This window comes from Sciurus vulgaris (genome assembly GCF_902686455.1).
Source record: "Sciurus vulgaris genome assembly, chromosome: 2".
In the NCBI taxonomy this organism is placed as follows: domain Eukaryota; kingdom Metazoa; phylum Chordata; class Mammalia; order Rodentia; family Sciuridae; genus Sciurus; species Sciurus vulgaris.
The window spans coordinates 202829831-202853108 of record NC_136462.1 but is presented as its reverse complement, the minus strand read 5'-3'; the positions used below and the strand labels follow the sequence as shown (position 1 = coordinate 202853108).

The following is a 23278-nucleotide window of genomic DNA, read 5'->3' as shown; positions in this document are numbered from 1 at the left end:
TTGCAGGTGGCCAGGATAATGTGGACGGTGGTAAAACCTTCCAATAACAGCTACCAGCTCAGGATCCTCACCAGGGCCTGCTGGCCAGCACCCCACATACTCGCCAGTGTCCCGGGATCGTCCAGGGAACCCTAACGCCCATGAGGGGCCAGGGCCAGCTGGCCTGGCTCAGAGACTTGGGAGCTGCCAGCTCAGCAGCTGCATCCCCACCCCCATCCCCTAGGGGCTTCCCTCAAGGCCATTTTGGCCCAGGAACCCAAGGGGAGGAGACCCAGTAGCCACAGCCACCCAAAGGCAGAAATCAGGGGTGCAGCCCTGAGCCGTTGGCCTGGTGTCCTTCAGTTGCTTGTGTGAGCAGGGTAATGGCCCAGAGTGTGGGTTCAGGGCTCCCAGAGCTGAGTCCACAGGGCCCTGAAGCACAGGTGCTCCCCGGCACACAGCCACACTCAAGCGAGCCACGGCCTAAGCACCCCCTGGGCCCTCCCCTCCATCGCCGATCCCCTATTTGAGTATTAAGCTCAGCAGGGCGGACAGAAGCCAGGGACTTAACCTGAACTGGCTGCCCCTGGCGCAAGGAGGTTTCCAACTGGACTCTCACTGTCCCTCCGCAGATGAGGACACTACCAGGAGGCAACTCACAGGTAGCAGAATGCACCTTCCCCACACTCCAGCAGAATGGGGTGACTCGGCAGGGCCGGGTCCCTGGCGGCTGAGGTGACTGAAGTTAGGGAAACAAAGGGGAGATGCCGGGCCGGAGAGGCAGGCCCCGCGCGCAGGGGGCTGGGGCACCCCGGAGGGTCCCATCTGGGATCCGGAACCAGGACCTAGGGGAGCAGGGAGGCGCTGCGGCACCAGCTCCTAGGGCCTGGCCCCGGGCCAGCAGGTGCCCCTTCCGGTAGGCGGGCAGGGCCGGGGTCTGAAGGGTTAAGGCCGCCCGGCCGCCCCTCCCCCTGCCCTCTCTCCCCCCTGCCCTCTCCCGGGGCTCGGGGCTCGGGCTCCCGGGCGGGCCGGGGCGGGGCCTGACGTCTGCGGGCGGAGCGAGCCGGGCGGGCCACCGCGCTCCAGACCCGCCGGGCTCCCGCCGGGTGCGCTGTCCGTGGAGCACCGAGGCGCTGCCCGGGGCCGGAAGATGGCTCCGCGGGACGCACCGCTCCGCACCGGGAGCGCACTGCGCGCTGGCGGCCGCCCGGGTCCCGCGCCTCTGCTGCTGGCGGGATTGGCGCTGCTGGGTGCGGCGCGCGCACGGGCCCCGGCGGACGGCGACTTCAGCCTGCACCCGCCCTACTTCAACCTGGCCGAGGGCGCCCGCATCGCCGCGTCCGCGACCTGCGGCGAGGAGGCCCCGGCGCGCGGGCCCCCGCGCCCCACCGAGGACCTCTACTGCAAGCTCGTGGGCGGACCCGTGGCCGGCGGGGACCCCAACCAGACCATCCAAGTGAGCGCGGGGCGGGGGCGTGGGACACCTCCCGAGGCATTCGGGACCGGGACGCGCCGGGCTCGGATCCGGAACTCAGCCCGCGTCCTCGGGGAGCGCCATGGGCGGGGGAGAGTCCAGGTACAGACTCTCCTGCCCGGACTCCCTGGTTTAGCATCTCGGGCGACCAAGAGAGACCCCAACCCAGCCACTCAGGCTCGGCCGGGAAACGGCGCGTCCCTCCGGAAAGACCAATGAAGAGTCCCTGTGAACTCAGGGCAGCGGGCGACGGTTCAGTTCGGTGGCGGTGACCCGGGAGGGAGGGTGCTGGTGCCCAGACCCTGGCGGCCCTAAGTCCGGAATCCCGGCGAGGGCGGGACTTGGCCTCAGCGCTGGCTGCCTGTGGGGAGGGGGCGGGCGGCTCCGCCTTCCCCCGGGACAGGCTGGAACCTGCTGGCCTCCGGATGGGGACGGATGAGGGCGGGAGGCACCCGCCGCCTGGCGCCCTGCTCTTCGTGTTGGGGCCCTCGCTGCCATCAGCCAAGGGTTGAAGCCTCCCCCGCCGTGGGTCCGAGGACCTGGGTGGGACATCCAGGTGGGGGAAGGCAAGTAGCCCAAGCTTTCACTGGGAGGGGAACAGTGTGGCCAGTGCCAGCAGCCTCTCTGCCCAGCAGGTGGTGGGTCAGTCCCTGAAGAGTTCTGGAGTTGCCTCTAGGCCATGAGCCTTTGGTGTCTTCAGTGGTTCAGTTTCTGGCCCTGCCGTTGAACCCCAACCAGGACAGTAGGGTTGCATGGGTCTTCTGGATTGGGGTTGGAACTGGGGTCGGTCCCCAGGGTGGGCAAAATCTACTCCAGGAACTCTTTGACAGCCCACCCTGAATCAGATTCCTGAAGAAACCTTAGCCTCATCCTTTCTGGAAGGAGAGGCTGGGAAGGGGAGAGTAGCTGGGAGTGGATTAGCTGAGGTGGGGAAGAGGGCCCAGGAGCTAGGTAGTCGGGAGAGCGAGGGACCCCACCCTTGAGGAGGAAGGAGCTGAGAGGTAGCCAGCCTCCCCTGGGCTCCTGGGAGCACATGCATTCTCCTCAAGGCTAGCACAGCCCTGCGTTAGCAGGTGGTGAGCCCACCTTTCAGGTGGGGAGAGTGAGGCCTGGAAGGGTGTAGTCGCTTCCTGAAGCTCCAAGGCCAGACCTGGTCCAGCTGGAGAGAGCTGTAGTCGGCCTCCTGCCTCCTGCCTGGGGACCCAGACTGCATCTGGTTGACATCAAGGGGGTCAAGATGGAGATCCTGTGGGTCCCTCCGGACCTGCCCCAGTGCCTGCCAAGCTCCCAGGGACCCCCTTCTGCTCAGCTGAGAGTTTGCTACTCTACTAGGGAGGACCCAGTCACTTCCAGGTGCCAGACCACCTGCGTTGCTGCCACCAGTGCTGTCGGGCTGGGGACCACCTGCTTGTATCTGTCCCCTTGCAGCTGCTGTTACCTCTGTAGAGTGCTTACAAACCTATTTGTCTGGGGTCAAAGCCCTCCCCTTGCCTCTCAGCTGTGTCTCCTCCCTGAGCTTCAAGTCCCTGTATGTGGGAGATGACACCTCACCTGAGACTGTGAGCCTGGCCTAGGATCCTGGAAAACAGGCACACGGTGACCACCCAACAAACTTGGGTCTGCGTCTGTGCTGGGGAGCGGGCTGTGCCTCACCCAGTCTGTGGCAAGCAGAGGTGGAAGCTCCCTTTGGAAGTCTGCAGCTCTGAGTGACTAGCGACCCTGTTCCAAGCTGCGTGGCTGACAGGACTCCTATGACCTCAGACACCTTCTCTGAGCACAGAGGTCTCTGAGGTTCACTGCCTCTGACTGGTCAGTGATGGGGCTTTGCCCACAGGACCTGCCTGGGCTTTCGAGGCAGGTGGGCATAGTAGGTGTGGAGGACGTGAAGCCATAGCTGCTCTCCATCCTAAGAGGCCACCCTGCCCCAGTGTGGGTGGGGTCCCGGGACCAGGCAGCACAGTGCCATGGTGGCAGGGGTGGTGGGACCTGAGGCCTGGGCGTTCCAGGTGGGAGTCTCTGAACACGGCCGTGTGGGCGTGGGGACTCCCACCCTCATCTCAGGTCGAGGGCCTGGCCTGGGCCAGGCTGCGGTGACTCCAGGACGGGGAAGTCTTTAGCAGCCCCTTACTGCTTCCTAGTGCTGTTCCCAGCAGGGCCCTCTGAGGCACAGGGACTGAGGGAGCCTGGTTTCCCAGCCCTGTCCCCTGTGAGCCAGCCTAGCAGAGGCCATTAGGGAGGGAGGCCCTGGCTACCCAGAGCGACTGCTGTGGATTGATGCTAAGTGGACCAGGCCTAGTCCCTAGTCCTTCCTAGTCTCCCTAGTCCTCCAGACCATCTCTGTTGCCTGGCAGGGGCTGATCTTGTGCTTCCTGGGCTCCTGGAAGACCCTCAACCTTCAACCTTTGACCCTGGATCCAGCCTCCCTGGGCTGGCCTAGCAGGCAGGCTTGGCCAGCTGTGTCGCATGGTACTATCAGTGAGGACCTGGGCCCCTCTCTGCTTAGCCCCGAGCTCAGCAGGCCAGGGAGCCCTGGCTTCAGTTTGGGGGTCACCGGTAAGGTGGGCCGGCCCATGCAGGCCCTCCACTGCCCTAGCTCCTCTGTGTGGCAGCTCCAGGGGTGGACTGGGACATAGCTAGGAGTGAGGTCCAGGACTCTGGACCTCAAGGGAGTGGGTAGAAAGCCCTACAGTAGGGACTAACCAGAGAAGCCACAGGGTGGAGTAAAGCAGGGTGATGCCCGGCAGGGGGTGGGTCAGCACCTTGGGTGGTCCAGAATTCAGGCCAGGCTTCCAACAGGGTCAGTCTGCCTCCTCCCCCGGCCCCAACCTGAAGCTTGGGAGGAGCGAGGGGTCCAGTTTCCCCACTAGGCCTCAATCAGGGCAGGATCTCAGGGCTGCCTTTGTGTGCAGAGGGACAGCAGGTCTGGTTCCTTGTGGGGGTGGGTTCCACTGGCCTGCAGCCAGGGCCCTCCCCCCCACCAGGGACAGCAGACCAGGCTCCTGCTGGAGCTTCCTCTGTCCCTACAGAGAACAGGCACCCAGTGGGTGGTGCGACTGTGACCGGAGCAGTGGCCAGCCCTGTATGTGAGCTGTGGATCCTCGCTGCAGCCAGGGGCAGCCTCACTGCGGATGGGGACACAGGCCCCGCGGTGTGGCAGCTTCACCTGCTGCAGCCCACACCTGCACTCTGAGGCCTGTCTCCTTGGGCCACCCTGCAGCTGGAGGGTCCCGAGTCCAGAGTGCTCTGCGAGCTGGGGCAGGGGTGTGGGGACAGGTTGCTGGAGTCGGGAGGTGCCTCTTCATCCTTCTGGCCACCAGACTCCCTGCTGGGTGATCTTTCTGTCTGTGGCTCTCTTCTTCACTCCCGGGGCTCCATCCACCCTGCCCAAGCCCTTCCCAAGCTTTCAAGGTGGGAGATGGGCTGCAATGGGCTGCCCCTCGCTCCTCCGCCCCTGGGCTCCAGGGCCTTTGCACTGGCAGGCCACCTGCCTGGAGCACATTCCCCTTACCCTTGAGGTCTTTCGTGATGCTGCCTCTTCAGTCTCAACCTCCATGCTCCCTGAGCGCTGCCCCTCCCTCCCTGGCCTTCCTGGCGTGCTGTGACCGTCATACGGGAACTGCACCCCTGAATCAGGAGTATCGGGCACCCCCGCCCAACGGACATGGGGGAGGCTCTCGTGATGGGACCAGGGGTTGTACCACAGCAGGAGGGGACACAGGTGCCGGCCGTCTGACCATCCCCTCTCCCTGTAGGGCCAGTACTGCGACATCTGCACAGCTGCCCACAGCAACAAGGCGCACCCTGTGAGCAATGCCATCGATGGAACAGAGCGCTGGTGGCAGAGCCCACCACTGTCCCGTGGTCTGGAGTACAACGAGGTCAACGTCACCCTGGACTTGGGCCAGGTAGGTCACTTCTGTGCCTGTGCAGCTCCCACCCTGCACCTCTGGCCGCAGGCTTACCTTGGAAACAGGACTTGACAGTGAGGTCATCACCCCAGGGGCTGGTGGCTAGGCCCAGACAGGCCAACTGGGGAGGCCAGCCCTTTGAAGGCCGGTAGTGCACCTTTTGGCTCTTCAGTGTCCCTGGGCATGGGGAGGAAGGGCGGTGGGGGAGGTGTGCTGCGGGAGGCGGGCAGAAGTACTAGAGCCTGCTGCCAGCTCAGGGCACCCTGGTGTTTACTCTGAGGAATTCCTGGCGACTGGGAGGGGCTGCAGGAAGGCCAGGAGGCCTGGCTGAGGTGGACATTCCTGGAATACCTGCGCCCTGGCTGGTGGTGCTGGGGTGAGGGGTGAGCACACAGCCTCTAGCTCTAGAGCTGATCCATCCTCGGCCCCAGGCCCCTGTGCAGGCAGGTGGGTGGGGCCTGGTACTTCCTGGAGGTGAGCCAGCCCCACAGGGGGACAGGGCCTGGGGGCCATGATTTGCTCCTGGGTTGAGTCGGACGCACGTGGTTGTGTCCTACTCTGTGGCTTTTTCCGGCGCTTGCCCTGGGGTCCTGGCCCGTGAAATGGGCCAGCAGCACTGTTGTTCCCTAGGCGTAGGAGTGGGAGGTGGTGATGGAGCCCCCAGATCCCACCCTGCACCACAGAGTCTTGCTCTTTTCTGAGCCTGTGTTGGGGAGGTGACAGACGTCTCTTGCATGCTAGCTGAAAGAACATGCCCCGGGGCAGGCGCCCGCTGCCTGCTCCTGGCAGCCCTGGGGCCCAGCCCAACAGGGCAAGTGCCCAGACTCCTAGCAAGTGGCTCGGAGTTTCCAGAGGGACGTGGTTTTGCTGTTGTGTCAAGCTACCAGCATGGGGAAGGAGGACGGGGAGGGGGCTCGCCATCAGGTCCTGGCCTGGTCCGGTTTCCCTCATCCCGCTGGTTTTCACTGTCTGGTGTCCCTGTCCCCTTGAGCTCAGGGGGCTTCTGGAGCTTCCTGCACCTCACAGGCCAGGGGAGGTGGGACCCTGGGGTTCCCTAGTCTCTGGCACAATACTTAGGCAGTCCAGTATGTGAACTCTCACCTGCAGGGGCTGAGGGTTCTTCCTTCCCTTCCTCCCAGGGACCAGCCTGGCTAGGCTGGGGGAGGGGAGAGGACCCGTCTCCATGGCAACCTGGGTGGGGCAGCTGGGCCCCTTTCTGAAGAGCTTGGGTGGAACTGATGCCTGCTGGCCTGAGGCCCACTCTGAGCCTCAGTCTTCCGTTCTGTGACTTGAGCCTAGAGATCTGCCTTCAGAATTTTCCTGGCAGGGAGAGGGTTTCACTGCATGGATATCTTCCTTTCTGGGCCTCGGTTTCCCCAAGCGTAGGGTGGTAGGGTAGGAGCTACCATCGTCCTCCCTCCCACTTCCTTCCCCCATCCAGCCTTCTGTCCCCGCTTCTCTGTCTGGGTAGATGTATTCACCAAGGCCTCTGTCCTGTCTGGCCTGGGGGCTATGAGTCTTGGTGGGGACATGGAGCCCTGGCCTGTCCCCAGCCATCTCCGAGGTTGGTGTGGCTGTAGACTCGAGTCCAGCTCTGTCACAGGGAATGTTCTTCCTGGGGTTTGGCGCCGTGGGTTGGGCCAGTCCTTGGAGATGCTGCTGGCCCTGGGCTAGGGCTCGGGCTGCATCAGGAAGCTGGGCTCGGCCAGCTGCCTTTGTTCTGGGATTGGAGCGGATGCCCTGGGAAGGGGTGGGGGCAGCTGGCACTGGCACCGGAGAGCTTCCTGCACCTCACAGGCCTGTGGAGGGTGGGCTGGGCTGCCTGGTCACTCACAGTGACCAGTCTCACACCCTGGTGGGTGGGGCAATAGGGTGGTCCCTGCAGCCTCTGGGAGCAGCCTGGGTCTCCGGAAAGGACTCCTGGAGGGCCTGGGGCTTTGGTGACTCAGGAGCAGTTTCCTGAGACCGGCCTGGTCTGCCTGGGGCACCACGGGCTTCTTGTTCTGGGAGCTTCTAGGGCTGAGTGGTCAGATGACTGGCCCAGAGCCTCCTGCAGCCCTGTACCCAAGGAATGGCAAGCTTGCTCTTGACTGCTGGAGCTCAGGCCAGGAGGCAAAGGGTCCTGGCTTGAGGGTCCCTACCACAGACAGTCCTTGTCCTCCACCTGCCCAGCTCAGTAGGCCCAGTTCCTGTAGAGTGGGCAGAGGTGAGCTGGGCTGGCTCTGGACTGTGCCCCCGCCCTCTCCAGATACCCTCCTGGGCGACCAGGCCAGCAGGGGCTCTCCCTGGCAGTCCCTCCCTTTCCTCGGGTGGGGTCAGATAAAGAATGGAAAGAGTGCTGGGCCCCTTCCTGGCAGGCAGCCCTGGCTTTATTCCCCACAGAACAGACTGGGGGGCTGGGGGCCAGTAAAGAGGGGTCAGCATACAGAGGGGCCTGAAGGCTGGCCCTTGGGATATGGGCTGGGGTGGTTGGATGTGAGGCCCAGGTGCCAGCTTTGCCCCAGAATGGTGGGACCTGCTGGAAGAGGAGGAGGAGGCCAGGAGGTGGAGGGTCAGCTGTGCCCCAACCAAACAGGGTTGCTGAGGAGAAAAGCTCTGGCAAAACCCCCAACCATGGAGCACGAGCCTCCTCCCTAGGTACTGGGGGAAACTGAGGCACGGCACCAGTGTGGAGGGACTCAGACCCCAGGGCTGTTGCCTGAAGGAGACCTTGGGCTTGGCAGTGGCTGGTCCATCTGGGTCCATACCTCCCAGGCTGTTTTCTCTTCCAGAGACCAGGCAGTGAGAACGTGGGGGCTTAGTGGCAGGGGCTGCCCTGGCTGTAGGGATGTGCCCAGCCTGTCCTGCCCATTTTCAGGACGAGTGGCTTGGGCTCCTGGTCCCAGGTGCTGCTGGCCTGGTGGCCAGGTGGAGGCCACTGACATGGCTTCCCAAACTCGGCAGGGTGCTTGGCCATGTGGCCAGTGTCCTGAGACCATTAGTTGGCTTGTCGGGGCAATGACAGAAGCGTAACTGTGACTGGACTTCAGTTTCAGAGCCCAGCAGTCTGGACAGTGCCCAGCTGGGCTGACCCTGGCCCTTTCTGCTGGGTTCCCTGTGGGGGATCCCTGGCTAGCCTGAGGCAACAGCCCGCCCTCTGCCTGTTCCCTCAGGAGTCTTTCTTCCCCCTTCCTGACCCATCCCTCTGCCTGTCACCCAAAGGGACCCTTGTGGCCTTTCTCTCCAGCCTGTGTTTCCTGCTGCTACCTCAGTGACCCTCAGTAGCCCATGCCGCTATTCCCCGTCCAGCCATCCCGCACGCGGGTGCTTTGCTGGTTCTGTGCAGGCTTCCTGTTTTCTGCATTTTTAAACAAACCCCAGGGTGCTGGCCTCACCATACCTCTCAGTGCAGACTAAACTGTTTGGTCTCAGCCACAGGGACCCTTGGGGTAAACTCCACTTCCTGTGGCCCTGGGCTCACCATCTGGCCTGACCTGCCCAGGCTATGGAGCAGGGCAGGAACCTTGCCTTGGCTGGGTTGGTGGGTTGCTGGTCCACCCCAGGTCCAGCCCTGCTGAGGTACAAGTGCCACGTGGACCATTTGCCTGTCTGGGACCCCACACGTTTCCTTGTCTCCTGCCAGGCCTGTAGGTTGACTTTCTGCCCTGTGACTAAGTACCCAAAATGGCCAAATTGAGAGGATGAGAAGTTTACGTGGGCTTGTGGTTCCAGAGTCTGTGCAGTGGCTTGGCTCCGGCGTGGCTTGGCTCTGTGGCAGCACGGGGCTTCACGGCAGGAGCACGTGGCAGAGGAGGCTACTCCCACGGCAGTGGGGCACAGAGAGGGACTACTGGGCCGTGCTGGACCCCTCGAGGGCACGCCCCCAAGGACTTACCTCCTCCTTATGGCCCATCCCAAAGGTCCCCCCACCTCCTGATAACCAGCTGGGGATCTTCACCACCTAAGCCGTTGGGCAACATTCCCGATCCAAACTCCAGCAGGCCCTTACAGCCCTGCCGGTTCCCTGACAGTCTGTCCAGCCTGCTCTGGACACCAGTAGATTTGGGGCTCCTGGGCCTGCGTCTGCCCTCAGTGTGCTCCATGTCTTCATCTTTTTCCTTGGCGGTGGGCTTGCTGGGCAGCACCCCTGACTGTTCCATTCCACTTTCTCTCTCAGGGTGGTATCCACATGTGGCCTGTTTTGAGGGTCCCTGAAAAGGGCAGGGGATGACCATGCTTCTTCACCTGGTTGGGGACCTGGCCTAGCAGTCTGGCCCTGTCTCTGCCTTTTCCAGGTTTTTAGACAGCTCTCTGCTGAGGGGGTGGCCAGGGCGTTAACCTGGAGGCTTGGGGCTAGGAGGGGCTTCCTGCCTCCACCCAGCACTGCCTGGGACCTGGGACTGTCCCTGGGAATCGGTCGGGGCCTTCTTCCTTCAGGGTTGAGTCACAGACTGCCTGCTGAGTCACACCACAGTGGGTGGGACCAGGCCCCCTCAGTTCAGGACCTGTTGCAGCCAGCTCCTGTGCCCTGCCTTGGTCTCCACAGCCCCACATGGGCCAGGGAAGATATGGACTGGAGGCCGGATGGAGTCCCATCCCCTTCCCCAGGGGTTCTAGCCACAGCCTACCTCTTGGTGACATGGTGTCTGAGCCCTGGAGACTGCTAGCCAGCATGATCATCACCCTCCACCCTCCTGTGTCCCCAAGGCCTGTGGAGACCCCATTCACTCTCACTGTGTGACATCCAGACCCATCCCTCTGTGTCCCTGCCCTGTGGCTGCTGGCTGCTGCCCACCCACCCAGGAGCAGGCGTCACCTCCCTCCTGAGGCCCTGGGAACCTTCACACCATCACTAAGACTCACCCTGATCCCTCCTCTCTGCACCTCCTCCCACTGCCTGTGCCCTGGGAGGGGCAGCACCTCCCCCAGGGCCACTAGGCCCTGGACTCCTGCCTGGTTCTAACCCTGGGCTCTCACAGACCCTGCCAGGTGGGGGTCACCAGGACAAGTCCTCCTTCAGGAGCCTTGCCCCTCTGAGGTCTGGATGGGTGCAGGGCCGGGGGCGCAGTGGCCAAGAGGCTGTGCTGCTGCCTGGAGATGTGCCTGCCCCAAAATAGCAAAATTTTTAAAAATAACCGGCAGCCTTTGTTTGGCTTTTGCTTTAAAAGACATTTTTTCCCTTCTGCACAGAACTGTGCAACAGCAGAAAGGTCAGCCGGCGTTGGCAGCAGAGTGGAGCCCGCGAGGAGGGGAGGGCTGTGTCCCGGGAGGCCAGGGGTCGGCACTCCTCCCAGGGTCACACCAAGGGTGCTGCCACGGCCCTGGGAGCAGGGACCAGGTTGGGGACAGACGGCCGCACTTAGGCACAGCCTTTCCTGCCTTCCGCCGGCAGGGAAGGAGGACAGCTGTCCAGGCCCCCATCTGACAGCCTGGATGGGTGGATCTTTAGGCACATCCCAGCATGGGGCAGGAGTTTCCATGCCCCCGCCTGCTTATCTGGCGTCTTGGAGCCCAGTTTGTGAAAGTGCGCTCAGCTGGGAAAGTGCGGGCCAGCTGACAGTGCTGGGGCCAGCCAGGTGCCCGGGAGCGGTGGGGTGGACCCTTCCTGGGGCTGGCTGTGGCTCCCCAGAGCAGCTCGTTTCTGTTGCTGACATGCCCGCGTGTGCACCCTCCCCTTCTTCCTGCAGACCCCTCCCTGCCCTGGCACACCTCAGTCTCTCTGGACCCAGGGAGCACGAGGTTGAGCCCACGGGTGCTGAGGTGGAGGTGTGGGACTGGGGGTGGGGTTCCCGACAGGCTAGAGCCTCCCCTCAAGGAAGGGAAGGACGACCTCGGAACTTGGCAGGGGTCTGTCCCTGCCACACTAGGCCTCCTGGCAGGGCGGCACCCAACCCCCTCCTGGGGTCCTGGGGGCTTGCCCCACCTGGAGTCGGTGCTGCCTGAAGGCTGGCTGCGGGCCCCCCTCCCTCAAGGTTACCTGCTGCAGTAAGAGGCGGGTGCCGGGGTGCTGCCCCATGTTGCGGGGTCTCCATGGCCCCCCTCTCTGCTCCAGCTTCCCAGGCTGGGGTGCTAAGGAGGGAGAAGATGGATAGCTCAGCTGCAGCCATGGAGGGCTTCCCTGAGGCACGGAGAGCTCTATGAGGGCCGTTGCCAGGTGGGGCTGAGGCCCAGGACCTGCCAGGGTGCTGAGGAGGGGCCCCGCCAAGTCCTGAGTGCATGCACACACGGGGATGCTCTGTGATGCTGTGCCCTGGCCAGGAAGAGCAAGCCAAGGCTGTGGGCACCTCCCTCCCACCACTGAGAGAGAGCAGGGAGCAACCGGGCTCGCTGGGCATGACTCGGGATTCCTGTGCCTCTGGAGAGGCAGCCCTCTTGCTCTTGGCTGGCATCTACCCTGATGTGCCCAGGGCCACCGATTCGCTATAGCCCCTGCCTCCTGGCTGGTGGGGTTTCCTGTTTTGCTCGGCTATGCTCTGGGAGGGTTCTTTTTCCTGTCTGTCTCCAGGGAGGACCCCCCAAATGGCACAACTGGGCCCCAGCTTGCTGCATGGCCCCTTCTCCCTGGGCCTCAGTGGGCTGATCAGGGAGTAGAGGGGTAGGCACTGGGGTGGTCCGGGTAAGGCTGGGACCAGGCTGTGTGGGGAGGAGGGCTACTCTCAGTGTGCTAGAGAGCAGGCCCATTCGGGAACTGGGGGCACTGTCCAGGCAGATACCCTGGCTGGATAGCAGGGCTTTGGGGGACCTTGGGTCTGCTGCTTCCTCTACCTCGGCTAGCCCCACCTGAAGGCGGGCTGCCCCGCAGTGTGCCCTGTCCACAGCTCCTGCGCTCCGGGGGAGGGGGTGCTGAGGCCTGGGCCACCCCAGGATTAGGAGGGGAGCCCTTCAGAAAGAGCCAGTGCCCACCTGTTCTCCACCCCTGTGGGCCCGGCAGGCCCTCCCCCTGGGTCCCTCTACACCCCACAGCAAGCCCGCTGACACTCGCACCATCCCTCCTGCAGGTTTTCCACGTGGCCTACGTGCTCATCAAGTTCGCCAACTCCCCTCGGCCAGACCTCTGGGTGCTGGAGCGGTCCACAGACTTTGGCCACACCTACCAGCCATGGCAGTTCTTCGCCTGTGAGCGTCCCTGAGCTGTGGGGCCTGGGGACCCTGGGTGGGGCTGCCCTTGCTATGCCTTCTCTGAGTCCTGGGCTCTGTGTGGCTGTCAGCACAAGCCACCCGGAGGCAAGCGAAGCTAGGTGGCGCACATCCCTGACGCTGGGCACGGCTGGTACGGGGCCCGATGGCGCCAGGAGGCTCCGGGCATCTCTTGGCTCCTCTGGACTGGCCTTACGCTCAGACAGCTCCCTGGTGACAAAGTGGCCCTGGCATCTCCGGGCTCACTTCCTGCCAGCTTGGCTGCCTGTGTCAGGAGAGTGCTGGAGTTGCTGGCTGTCCTGGCCATGTGCCACCCTAACCAGTCATGTTGGCAAGATGGGGAACGCTGTAGTTGGACAGGCCTGATCACATGTGTCCCCAGCTCCCTGGCCTGTGAGTGGGGGAAGGGAAGCTGGGTAGTCTTCACAAAGGGGCCAAGGCGCTCGTCCCAGAGGGCACTGTTCTCCAGTGTGTCCCAGGGAGAGGGCTGGGCACCCAGGAGTGAACTAGTGTGGTCCGTGCACGTCCAGCCTTACCAGGCAGGGCGAGGGTTCCACCTACCAGCCGGAGTTCTCTCTTCAACAAATCCTGCTGACCAATGGAGCGCGGGCAGGTGACCCATCCAGGGATAGCACCCATCTCAGAGAAGTCAGGAGGGTGCCGCAGGGTCTGCAGGCACTGTGGCTACTTCTGCCCTCACCTTCTGGTTCACTCACCGCAGCCTCCAAGAGGGATTGCCTGGAGCGATTTGGGCCCCAGACGCTAGAGCGCATCCTGCAGGACGACCACGTCATCTGTACCACAGAGTATTCGCGCATAGTGCCCCTGGAGAACGGCGAGGTGAGCTTGAGGGTGGGGTGGCTGCCACGGGCCCCTGGGGCCTCGCTGGTCAGCTGGTAGTGTCAGGGGCCTGTGGCCATGTGGGACTCACAGCCCACGCCCGCTGTAGATTGTGGTGTCCCTGGTCAACGGGCGTCCGGGCGCCAGGAACTTCTCCTACTCACCCCTGCTGCGTGATTTCACCAAAGCCACCAACATCAGGCTGCGCTTCCTGCGCACCAACACCCTGCTGGGCCACCTCATGGGCAAGGCCCTGCGGGACCCCACTGTCACCCGCCGGGTGAGTATGTGAGCTGGCTCTGCGGGAGGGTTGGCCGGGGCTCCCTGCCTTGGGGAGTGGGTGGCCGGGGCACCGCACTCACAGGCTGGTGCAGTACTACTACAGCATCAAGGACATCAGCATCGGCGGCCGCTGCGTCTGCCACGGCCATGCGGACGTCTGTGATGCCCAAGACCCCTCCGACCCTTTCAGGTGAGGCCTGCTCCCTGCCTGTCCTCATCAGCCCTGCCGACCTGGGGAGGAGCCCTGGTTCTACTGCCCACCCTGGCTCCCCACAGGACCTGCAGGCTGCTGCCCTGTGAGCCCTGGCACCCCTGTCTGCCCAGAGAGGTGGAGGGCCTGAGCCGGGTGAACCTCCCTGGTTGCTGTCTTGGGCAGGGGCCGGCTCTCCTCCTAGATTTGCCTGTCCACACGTGTCCCCCAGAGGGACAGGTTCCTTCCCTCACTTTGGGAGAGTCTACCCCCACTCCCTTGTTCTTCCAGGACACAGACACACTCCCTGCTTCCCCCACCCCTGAACTCTACCTCAACCAAGGGCGGGGCCAAGGCCATGGGTGGGGAGCGCCATCTGACGTCCCCGTGGTCATGTAGCTGAGGACAGCTGAGGCTCTGATTTCCCGCCTTGGGGCTCTACTTGGGAGCCCTTCACAGCTCCTGCTGGCTTTGGCCCTGCTGGGCACCGGCATGTTTCTGGGACACACCCAGAGTCAGCTGCATCTTCAGCTCGCTGCCGGCAGATTGGTACCTGAGAGCAGATGCCTGTGGCCCAAATGGCCAACTGGGTCCTGGTGCTGGGATGGGGGCAGCCTGGGGCCATCCGTTCCTCTTCCTGCCTCCTTCATGCACTCTGGCACCCCTGAGAGCCTGTCCTGGCCCAGGCACACCTATGCTGGGAGGCAGCCGGGTCACATGCAAGCCAGCATGGCCTTTCCACAGGCTGAGCACGGCAGGATGGGCTAGGCAGGGCTGCAGGAGCCTGTGATGGGCACCATGGCAGGGCCCCGCGTCCCCACCCAGTGCCAGGCAGCCCAGCAGGCGCGGGAGGCTGAGTGCTCTTCCTCAGAGTCCTTTGGCCCCCTCTTGGCCCTCAGCCTGGTTCTACAGGCGCTGTCCACTCTGCCAGCTTACAGAGGAGGCAGGTGAAGCCCAGGTAGGATGGAAGCTCACCCCCACACTTGTGGCCAAAGCTGAGCCCCTCTTAGAGGTGGCCAGTTGGTCTGCAGAGGAGTGGCATGGTCACCCCAGCCAGGGGACTCAGGCAGGCTGCTTTCCTGATACCGTGGACTGTGGGGACACCCAGGGAGCAGGTCCCTGCCAGTGCAGCTTCAGGGCTGCTAAATTGCTCTGAGAAATTAATTGCCAAGAGGAAGCAGCTCCTGACAGCTGGGAGTGGGGCCTGCTGGGCAGCTAAACTGGCCTCTGAGGATGGAGGGCCCCAGTGCCTCAGGAGCGGGGGCCTGCCCTCACCTGCTGGGACCTGCTGAGGCATTGCATGGCCCTGACTCACCTGCTTAGCCAACACTGAGCTCAGTCCAAGCCATGTACATGGGGTGGTGCAGATGGAGCGTCTGTCCCAGAACCCCCTGCCCCCTCTCCACAGCCCCTTGCCCAGCAGTGTCCCAAACCAGCTCCCACCTCATCCTCTCCTCCAGAAACACAGCCCTGTCCCCCCAGGTGCCTCCCTGCCCCTCTCCACGCCCGCACCATCCTGCCACCTGCTCCAGGTTTGGCCTGGGCTTCACACTGCCTGTGTCCTGCTGTCTGGGGCACAGCTCTGCCTGCCCCTCCCTGGACTGGAAGCCATGTGTCTTTCTGTTGGAGGCATCTTATGCTTCTGCTCTGGTCCGGTGTGTCACTGAGGCAGACTGCACTTTTTCACAGGCATGGTGACTCGGTGAGCTGTTCGGTTCCTAAGGGGGCACCTCAGGAGACCTCTTACTGCAGCAGCTCCTTATTCCTGCCCTCTGCTTCCAGTTCTTTGTTCTGCATGGCCCTGGCCTGGCCTTGGTCTCCTGGGACTCCTTTTCTTCTTGAAGTGCTATCCTTAGGTGCTTCTACTTGGTGACCACCTGTCACTTGTCTGAAAATGGCTGTTTGCCCTCACTCGAATGACCATGTGGTGTGGAATTCAGGGTTGGTGAGTGCGTCTCACACAGAGGAGGGACCCTTTCACTGACTGGGCACTTCCCAGTGCCTGGGAGAGTCCACTGTCTCTCGAGTTGGTGGTCTGCCTCGGGATGTTTGTGTGGGCCCTGCTGCCCGCTGTCTTGCAGACCCTGAAGTCGAGGCCTAGGCGTCCTTTGTCAGTTGGACTCTCCTAGAGGATGCACTTTCACTGTCAGCAGTCTCTGTTGATGGAGATCGTTCACAGCCTTGCTCTCTGATGGCTCTGCCCCCTTCCTCTCCTGGGCACAGACAGGGGCTCTCAGTTCCCTCTGCCTCACACCGTGGCTGCCCACCCGTCTACCAGACGTCCTTAGCGCCTCCTCCACATCCCCAGGCCTCTCCTCCGCTGGGCCTGCTCAGCGCCTTCGTGGTACCTGGCCTCTCTTCATTGTTGTCCCGTCTCTCCTTTCTTCTCTTCCTCCTCCAGTGCTTGGGATGGAGCCCCGGGGCCTTGCGCCTGCCCTGCCCTCACCCCCGCCCCTGCTTCCTTCGGCTCAGGTCCCTTTGTTTACCCCGCTTCACAGTTCCTGCCAGTGGCTGCACTGAGGGTGCTCTTGGGGTCTAGTCTGTTCTGGGTGCTGCATGGCCTGTTGCCTTGGTCCTCCCAGCATGTCCTGCAGGATGTCACCTGTATGCATGCCATGTGCCCGGATCAAGGAGAAGCCCTCGGGGTGGCTCTGCAAGGGTTTTCACCAGCCAGATGAGGACCCTGTAATGCTGTAGGGTGCCCTGGTCCATGGGTGTTGACCGCCAGCACACCAGCAGCAGGCTGTCGCCTCTGCCCTCGGGGCTGGGGCACATGGACAACTGCTTGTTGATCACCCATACTGATGAGCACTTTACCTCAATCCCTCTTCCATTGAGGATGTGGTCTTTCTAGACGTTTCTGGACTCTGAGTGGGGGGCACTCAGATGCTCTGGGGACCCTGTGATGGGACTAGAGCTGGATGATTTGAGGTTCTGGGTCTCTAATCTGCAAGGATGGGCTTCTGGGGTTCTGCTCAAGAATTGTGCAGCCTGAGCCTGGGAACAGAGTCAGGATGGGCTGCGGCCCCTGCGCCTCTCTGACTGAGGGGTGCGGTGTAAGCCGGGCCAGCATTCAGTGTGGATGTTCCCTCCAAGCAGGCGGTGGCTCCGATCTCAGTCCTCATCTCTGACCAGCTGTCCCCCTGCCCACTGGGACAGCAGGCAGGACTCCAGCCTTCTGACCTGGTGTCCACCCCTGGCTTCAAGAGGAAGCAGTTCTTGGCCTCTTGCCCTGGGGAGGTGTACTTCCTGGACACGCGGGGGTGCCTGGACGACAGGGCTGCCTGCTAAGTGAGGCCTAAGCCTCAGGAGAGCAGAAATGTCCCTTTCCCTTGGAGCTGGCTCAGGGAAGCCTGGGCTGGGGCTGGGCCGGGACTCCAGGCCACCTGCATTGACCCCAGGCCCCACTCCACCTACCAACACCTATCCCAGTGTCCACCCTCCACAAAGAACCCATGGAGCTGCTGCCACTGGGAGATGCTGCCCCCTGCCCCTCTCACCTGTGCCTGTTCCCTGAGTTGGGGTGACTGCAGAGCCACCAGGGCAGGTGGGGTCCGGGCGAGAGTTTGCAGGAGAGCCTTGTCCACACAGTAGGCCAGAGGGGAGTCAAAGATTCCTCAGGGTAGAAACTGGGAAGCTGCCCTCAGCACGTCTGCAGCCCTCTGCCTCTGGGCGGTCAGCTCTGTGCCCCTGTGTCCTGACAGGCTGCAGTGTGCCTGCCAGCACAACACCTGTGGGGGCTCCTGTGACCGCTGCTGCCCCGGCTTCAACCAGCTGCCATGGAAGCCGGCCACCTCCGACAGCGCCAATGAGTGCCAGTGTGAGTCCTCGTACAAGGGTGCACATGTGTGCGCAACGTGCGTGCTGCTGGCGCCATGATTCCAGGGGTGTGTCCCCAGGGCCCATCGCCATGGTGGGCGTGCTGACTGGGGCCCTCTCCTCTCTAGCCTGCAACTGCCACGGCCATGCCCATGACTGCTATTATGACCCTGAGGTGGACAGGCGCAACGCCAGCCAGAACCAGGACAACGTGTACCAGGGCGGGGGTGTCTGCATTGACTGTCAGGTGGGCCAGGGGAGAGGGCTATGCGGGTGGCCCCCAGGGGCCGGGGATGTGCCTGGACTCAGCAGCCCTGTACCCCCAGCACCACACCACCGGCATCAACTGTGAACGCTGCCTGCCCGGCTTCTACCGCTCCCCGGACTACCCTCTCGACTCGCCCCACGTCTGTCACCGTGAGTGGGGTGTCCGGTGCTTGGGGCTGCCCAGGAGGGGTCTCAGCTCCCTGCGTCCCTGGGCCCTCACGCCCCAGGCCTGGCCACAGCGCCCCAATCAGGGCGGTGGAGCCTGGCCTGGAGCCTGGGCTGGGGCCTCTCAAGCTCGCCCTGCCCCCCAGGCTGCCACTGTGAGTCGGCCTTCACAGACGGGACCTGTGAGGACCTGACTGGCCGCTGCTACTGCCGGCCAAACTTCACAGGGGAGCGGTGTGACGCCTGTGCCGAGGGCTTCGCCGGCTTCCCGCACTGCCACCGTGAGCTGGGGACAGGCCGCACTGCTTCCCGCTGGATCGGGTGGGCGCGGGTGGAGCCTCCTGGCTGCTGGGCTGGAGGGAGGCCCCAGCCCTAGCTGACCTGGGCCTCTTCCCCACAGCCGTGCCCGCCTCCCCCAGTGACACCAGGGAACAGGTGCTGCCAGCTGGGCAGATCGTGAGTAAGTGTCCCGAGGGGGCCACAGGCCAACTGTCCCACAGGCCCTGCAGGAAGGAGCAATGTCCGTCTCAGTCACCTTTGTTTTATTTCTTTTCATGCAAATAATGTGAAGTAATAGTAATAATAACAGGAAACCTGTCAAAGTGGGTGAAGTCGGGGGACCGCCACTGCGGGGGGCGCCCCCCGCCGCGCGTCTTCGGCCCCCGAGGTCTGGGCCAAGGGCGTCCTTTCCCACCTGCAGATGCTCCTCTCGCGGTCCATGCTGTGTGGGCAGCAGCCTTGGTTCGACCAGTCCCTGTTGCGCGAAGCTGGGGTGCTTGCCTTACCTTTTAATGTTGGGGACGAGCATCAGGTGCCGGAGCTTGGTGCCAAGTCTTGATGCTACAGGGTGGGTCCTGGGAGGGCTGGCCAGGCCTGTCCGCCGTCCACGAGGGGTGCTGGCCGCAGCCCTGCATGCCACTGGCAGCCCCACTGGCGAAGCGCCTTCCTGTGCAGAGGTGCTTGCTCCTCTGCGGTCTCTGGAGTCTTGGGGTTTCGTGGTCCAGTTTCCCTCTTGTGAGGGGCCATGAGGCGATGGCGTTCGGTGGTGGGCAGGTCTCAGGCTTGCTCGAGGTGTCCCAGGGCTTGTTTCCACGTCCCTGGGGATTGATCCCAGGGCCTCCAGCACTGAGCCGTGTCCCCAGCCCTTCTGTGTCTTTATCTTGAGACGGGTCTGGCTGAGGTGCCAGGCTGGCCTGGAACTCACCCCTCAGGCCTGCTTCGCCTCCCAGCAGCAGGGCCACAGGTGTGGGTGCAAGCGCACCCCAGTACCTGGGCTGGTGCGTGACCACTGGCCCTGGCTGATCTGTTACCGTTTTGATTGCTTCTTGGCTGTGTATCATTTTCAGTATCTTAATTACCCTCAAGATAGTAAAGCAGAGGTTCTCAGCCGAGGGCGGCTTTGCCCCCCAGGAAGCCTTGGTGGGGCCCGGAACCTCCTTTGGTGGTTATGATTGCAGAGCCTGTCGGGGGCCCGGGACGCCCTGGCCCACTATCAAGCTGTCCGGCCAGGACTGTTGGGAGAGTGGGCTGAGAGGCTCTTGCTGAAGGACACGTTTCTCCGAGTGCAGCTTTGGCTCAGTGGAGGCCGTAGGGCTTGCTGTGTTCTCATTACAAACCTTTTCCAAAGAGTCCATACTTCCCATTTTTGCCTTCTTTTTTTTAGACTTTTTTTTTCCTTTTTTCTTTTCCAGGGCCGAGGACCGAACTCAGGGCCTTGCGCGTGCAAGGCAAGCGCTCTGCCACTGAGCTAAATCCCCGACCCCCTTTTTTTTTTTTTTTTTAGACTCCCCCCCTCCAGGGTGCCTTCTTTTTTAAAAAAATTCATTTATTTATATGCGGTGCTGAAAATCGAACCCAGGGGCTGGGGATACAGCTCAGTTGGTAGAGTACTTGCTTGTCAAGCACAAGGCCCTGGGTTCAGTCCCCAGCACCACCAAAAAAAAAAATTGAAACCAGTGCCTCACATGTCAGGCTCTGAGCCACAGCCCAGCCCCTGTGCCTTCTCCTTGACCAGAGTGTGTAGAAGTGCCATTCCAGGTGGCGAGATGTCCTCCTTTCTTGCTGTAGCTTGATTCTCGTTTCTTTCTTTTTTGCACAGTGGTCAGAGACGGCGTACTGACATACCTTTAGCATTAGAAATTTCCGGGGCTGGGGAGATAGCTCAGTTGGTAGAGTGCTTGCCTTGCAAGCAAAAGGCCCTGGGTTCGATCCCCAGCACCCAAAAAAAAATAATAATAATAATTTCTTCGGGGGCTGGGGAGATAGCTCAGTCGGTAGAGTGCTTGCCTCGCAAGCACAAGGCCCTGGGTTCGATTCCCCAGCACCGCAAAAAAAAAAAAAAAAAAAAAAAAAGAAATTTCCTTGTGGCCCATCTGAACTACGGCCCCTCTGGGCTGTTCTGCGGACCTTGGTGGAGGCGAGCTCCCTTCTGGGTGCTGACGTTGTGTGTGGAGCAGGCTTGTTAATCTCACATGAATCCTCTCCAGCCTGGCCTCCTGCTGGTCTCCTTGAGCTGGCTCATTCTGACAGTGAGCTCAGACCTTCTGTGGCTACAACTCTCCTGACAGTTAACAGTCTTGGCTTTATTTGCCATTTTATCTCACTCCTAGGAGCTCCTCGCTCGCCTCCTGGCTGCTGTGTGTGTTCTCAACACGTGCCCACCTTCTCTGTCCCTGCCAGTCCTGTGGCCTTGTGTCCTGCTGAGGCTGAGGCTTGCCTCCTGGCCTCACCTCCTCTATATCAGCATCAGCCTCGGCCTGTCCCCTTATGGCCTGGCCAGGTTTCCCACCTGCCTGAATCCCTGACTCTCCTTGCTGTCCACCCAAGGAAAGGGGACTCAGCTAGTGGGGGTCCCCTTGCTGCGGACACCTCGGGCCTTTCCTGTCCTTATCATTGCATTTCTCCTTTCCTATGTTTTTTTCCTTTCTTGGCTTTTGCTAGTTCAAGTAACTCAACGTGTGTTGGTTGTGGTTTGTGTGATGCTGTTGCTATTGGGGTGTCTGCTCCCCGCCGGTTTGCACGCTCTGCATTCTGGTCTGGGCAGGGGTGTGCCACTGGCTACCTTTACGTTTTTGGTAACTATCGAGTCGTTATTTCTATCGGCAATGCCAGACCTGGTGGCCCACCTGTTATCCTAGCACCTTGGGAGTTCAGGCAGGAGGATCCGAGTTCCAGGCCAATCTCAGCAGCTTAGCCAGACCCTGTCTCGAAACAGAAAGGACCAGGGTGCAGCCCAGGGGAGAGTCGCCCCGGGTTCAGTCTGCAGTCCTGGGGGAAGGCCGAACACCTGCGTTGGACACGCCCCCGCCGCGGCCGCGCTGCCCTGCCTGCCTTCTTCCCAGCTCCCAGACTGGTTCCTGGAGAAGCGCCTCTTTCGTTTGGGCTGGCTCTGGGTCGAGGGCACGAGCCCTGGACCCTGGGCCGCGAGGCCAGGGCGCTGCCTGTGGACTTCCCTCTCCAGGGTTCCCTCCAGGCCTTTAATTCTTGTGGGGAGACTGGCCTTCTGGGGGGCCGGGCTCTGAGCACACCCCCTCCTCTAGACTGTGACTGCAGTGCTGCCGGGACCCAGGGCAACGCCTGCCGGAAGGACCCGCGGCTGGGACGCTGCGTGTGCAAGCCCAACTTCCAGGGAGCCCACTGCGAGCTCTGCGCCCCTGGGTTCTACGGCCCAGGCTGCCAGCGTGAGTGCAGCCCCTGCCTGGCCCTGCCATCCACCAGGAGGCCCGCTTCCCTGAGTGGTCCACATGGCCGCCCTTCTCTGCAGCTTGCCAGTGCTCTAGTCCCGGAGTGGCCGGTGGCTTCTGTGACCCCGATTCAGGCCAGTGCAGGTGCCGTGCAGGCTTCGAGGGGGCCGCGTGTGACCGCTGTGCCCCCGGCTACTCTCACTTCCCTCTGTGCCAGTGTGAGTGATCTCTCCAGGGCGGGGGTGGGCACCCCTGCCCAGCACGGGGTCCCCTGTGATGCACCCCACTCCGCAGTGTGTGGCTGCAGCGTCGTAGGGACCCTGCCTGAAGGCTGCGACGAGTCTGGTCACTGCCCATGCCGGCCTGGGTTCGATGGTCCTCATTGTGACCGCTGTCAACTGGGCCACCACAGTTACCCTGACTGCCAAGGTGAGCAGAGTCCAGGACAGGAGGGGCCAGGCTGCCACATGGCGCCAGGGCCTGACCCTGCTGTACACCTGCAGCCTGCACCTGTGACCCCCGGGGGGCCCTGGACCAGCACTGTGGAGCAGGCGGTCTATGCCGCTGCCGCCCCGGCTACGCAGGCACCTCCTGCCAGGAGTGCAGCCCTGGCTTCCACAGCTTCCCCGCCTGCACCCGTGAGTGTCCTGGGAGTGGCGGGCGGGGCAGGGCTGTGCCCATGCCCACCTCCTGCTCACGCCTGCCCCGGTCCACAGCCTGCCACTGCTCTCCCGAGGGCTCTCTACACGCCGCCTGTGACCGCCGGAGCGGACAGTGCAGCTGCAGGCCGCGTGTGGCAGGGCTGCGTTGCGACATGTGTGAGCCTGGTGCCTACAACTTCCCCTCCTGTGAAGGTGACGGTGGGGGTCAGAGCCCAAGCGTCTTTCTGTGTGTCCTGATCCCATCCCTTCACCTCCCTGTGCTGCTGGCCGGGTTCCCTGGCCATGTGCGCCATGCACTGCGGGGGTGTTCACGCCTGTACTGTGCATGTGTGTCCTCTTGTGAGCTTAGCGTGTGCACACGTTCTGAGCTGCATGTCTCACACATGTGCACGTGTTCTGAGCTGCATGTCCACACATGTGCGTGGGTCCTGAACTGCACATCCACATGCATGCCATCATGTGTTGCAGGTGAGTTCACGCGTGTGCATGTGCCAGGCAGGCTTTTACACATGATCACATGCATGTGCTGTGGGTGGATGCACACCTTCCCTGCTGACCCAGAGGAGGGCATGTGTCTTCACACCCACGTTGCCACAGAGGTGCATCTGACGGTTCCTGTGGGGACGTGGGCCCTGGCTGGGCCTGGCAGCCTGTGGCCTGTGGGGTTCTCACTGAGCATTGACCAGGCGTTGGTTATTTCTTCATAGCTGGCTCCTGTCACCCTGCTGGCCTGGCCCCTGCTGACCCCACCCTTCCAGAGGTGAGCCCAGGTCCGCCCAGGCTGGGAAAAGGTGGGGCCAGGCCAGGTTGAAAGTCCCAAACCCAGTGAGATCATGACTCCCTGCTCCGGTCAGTCGATGTGACGACTTCAAAGCCCTTTCGCTTCCATTCCA

At 62.6% G+C, this 23278-nt stretch overlaps 1 protein-coding gene across 1 annotated transcript in view; it reads left to right on the top strand.

Moving 5' to 3' along the window:
* The first annotated feature begins 1042 nt into the window (after positions 1-1042).
* The window catches only part of LAMA5 (laminin subunit alpha 5), a 42883-nt gene continuing 20647 nt past the window's right edge, over positions 1043-23278 (top strand). Inside the window, exons 1-17 of the mRNA XM_079129650.1 lie at positions 1043-1435; positions 5206-5358; positions 12339-12456; positions 13199-13317; positions 13427-13597; positions 13692-13789; positions 17494-17609; positions 17737-17855; positions 17935-18025; positions 18187-18321; positions 18441-18500; positions 21580-21720; positions 21804-21941; positions 22018-22152; positions 22227-22361; positions 22440-22577; positions 23093-23145. Coding sequence (XP_078985776.1) covers positions 1130-1435; positions 5206-5358; positions 12339-12456; positions 13199-13317; positions 13427-13597; positions 13692-13789; positions 17494-17609; positions 17737-17855; positions 17935-18025; positions 18187-18321; positions 18441-18500; positions 21580-21720; positions 21804-21941; positions 22018-22152; positions 22227-22361; positions 22440-22577; positions 23093-23145 — 2226 coding nt within the window. The 5' untranslated portion in view covers positions 1043-1129. The remainder of the gene's footprint in view (positions 1436-5205; positions 5359-12338; positions 12457-13198; positions 13318-13426; positions 13598-13691; positions 13790-17493; positions 17610-17736; positions 17856-17934; positions 18026-18186; positions 18322-18440; positions 18501-21579; positions 21721-21803; positions 21942-22017; positions 22153-22226; positions 22362-22439; positions 22578-23092; positions 23146-23278) is intronic.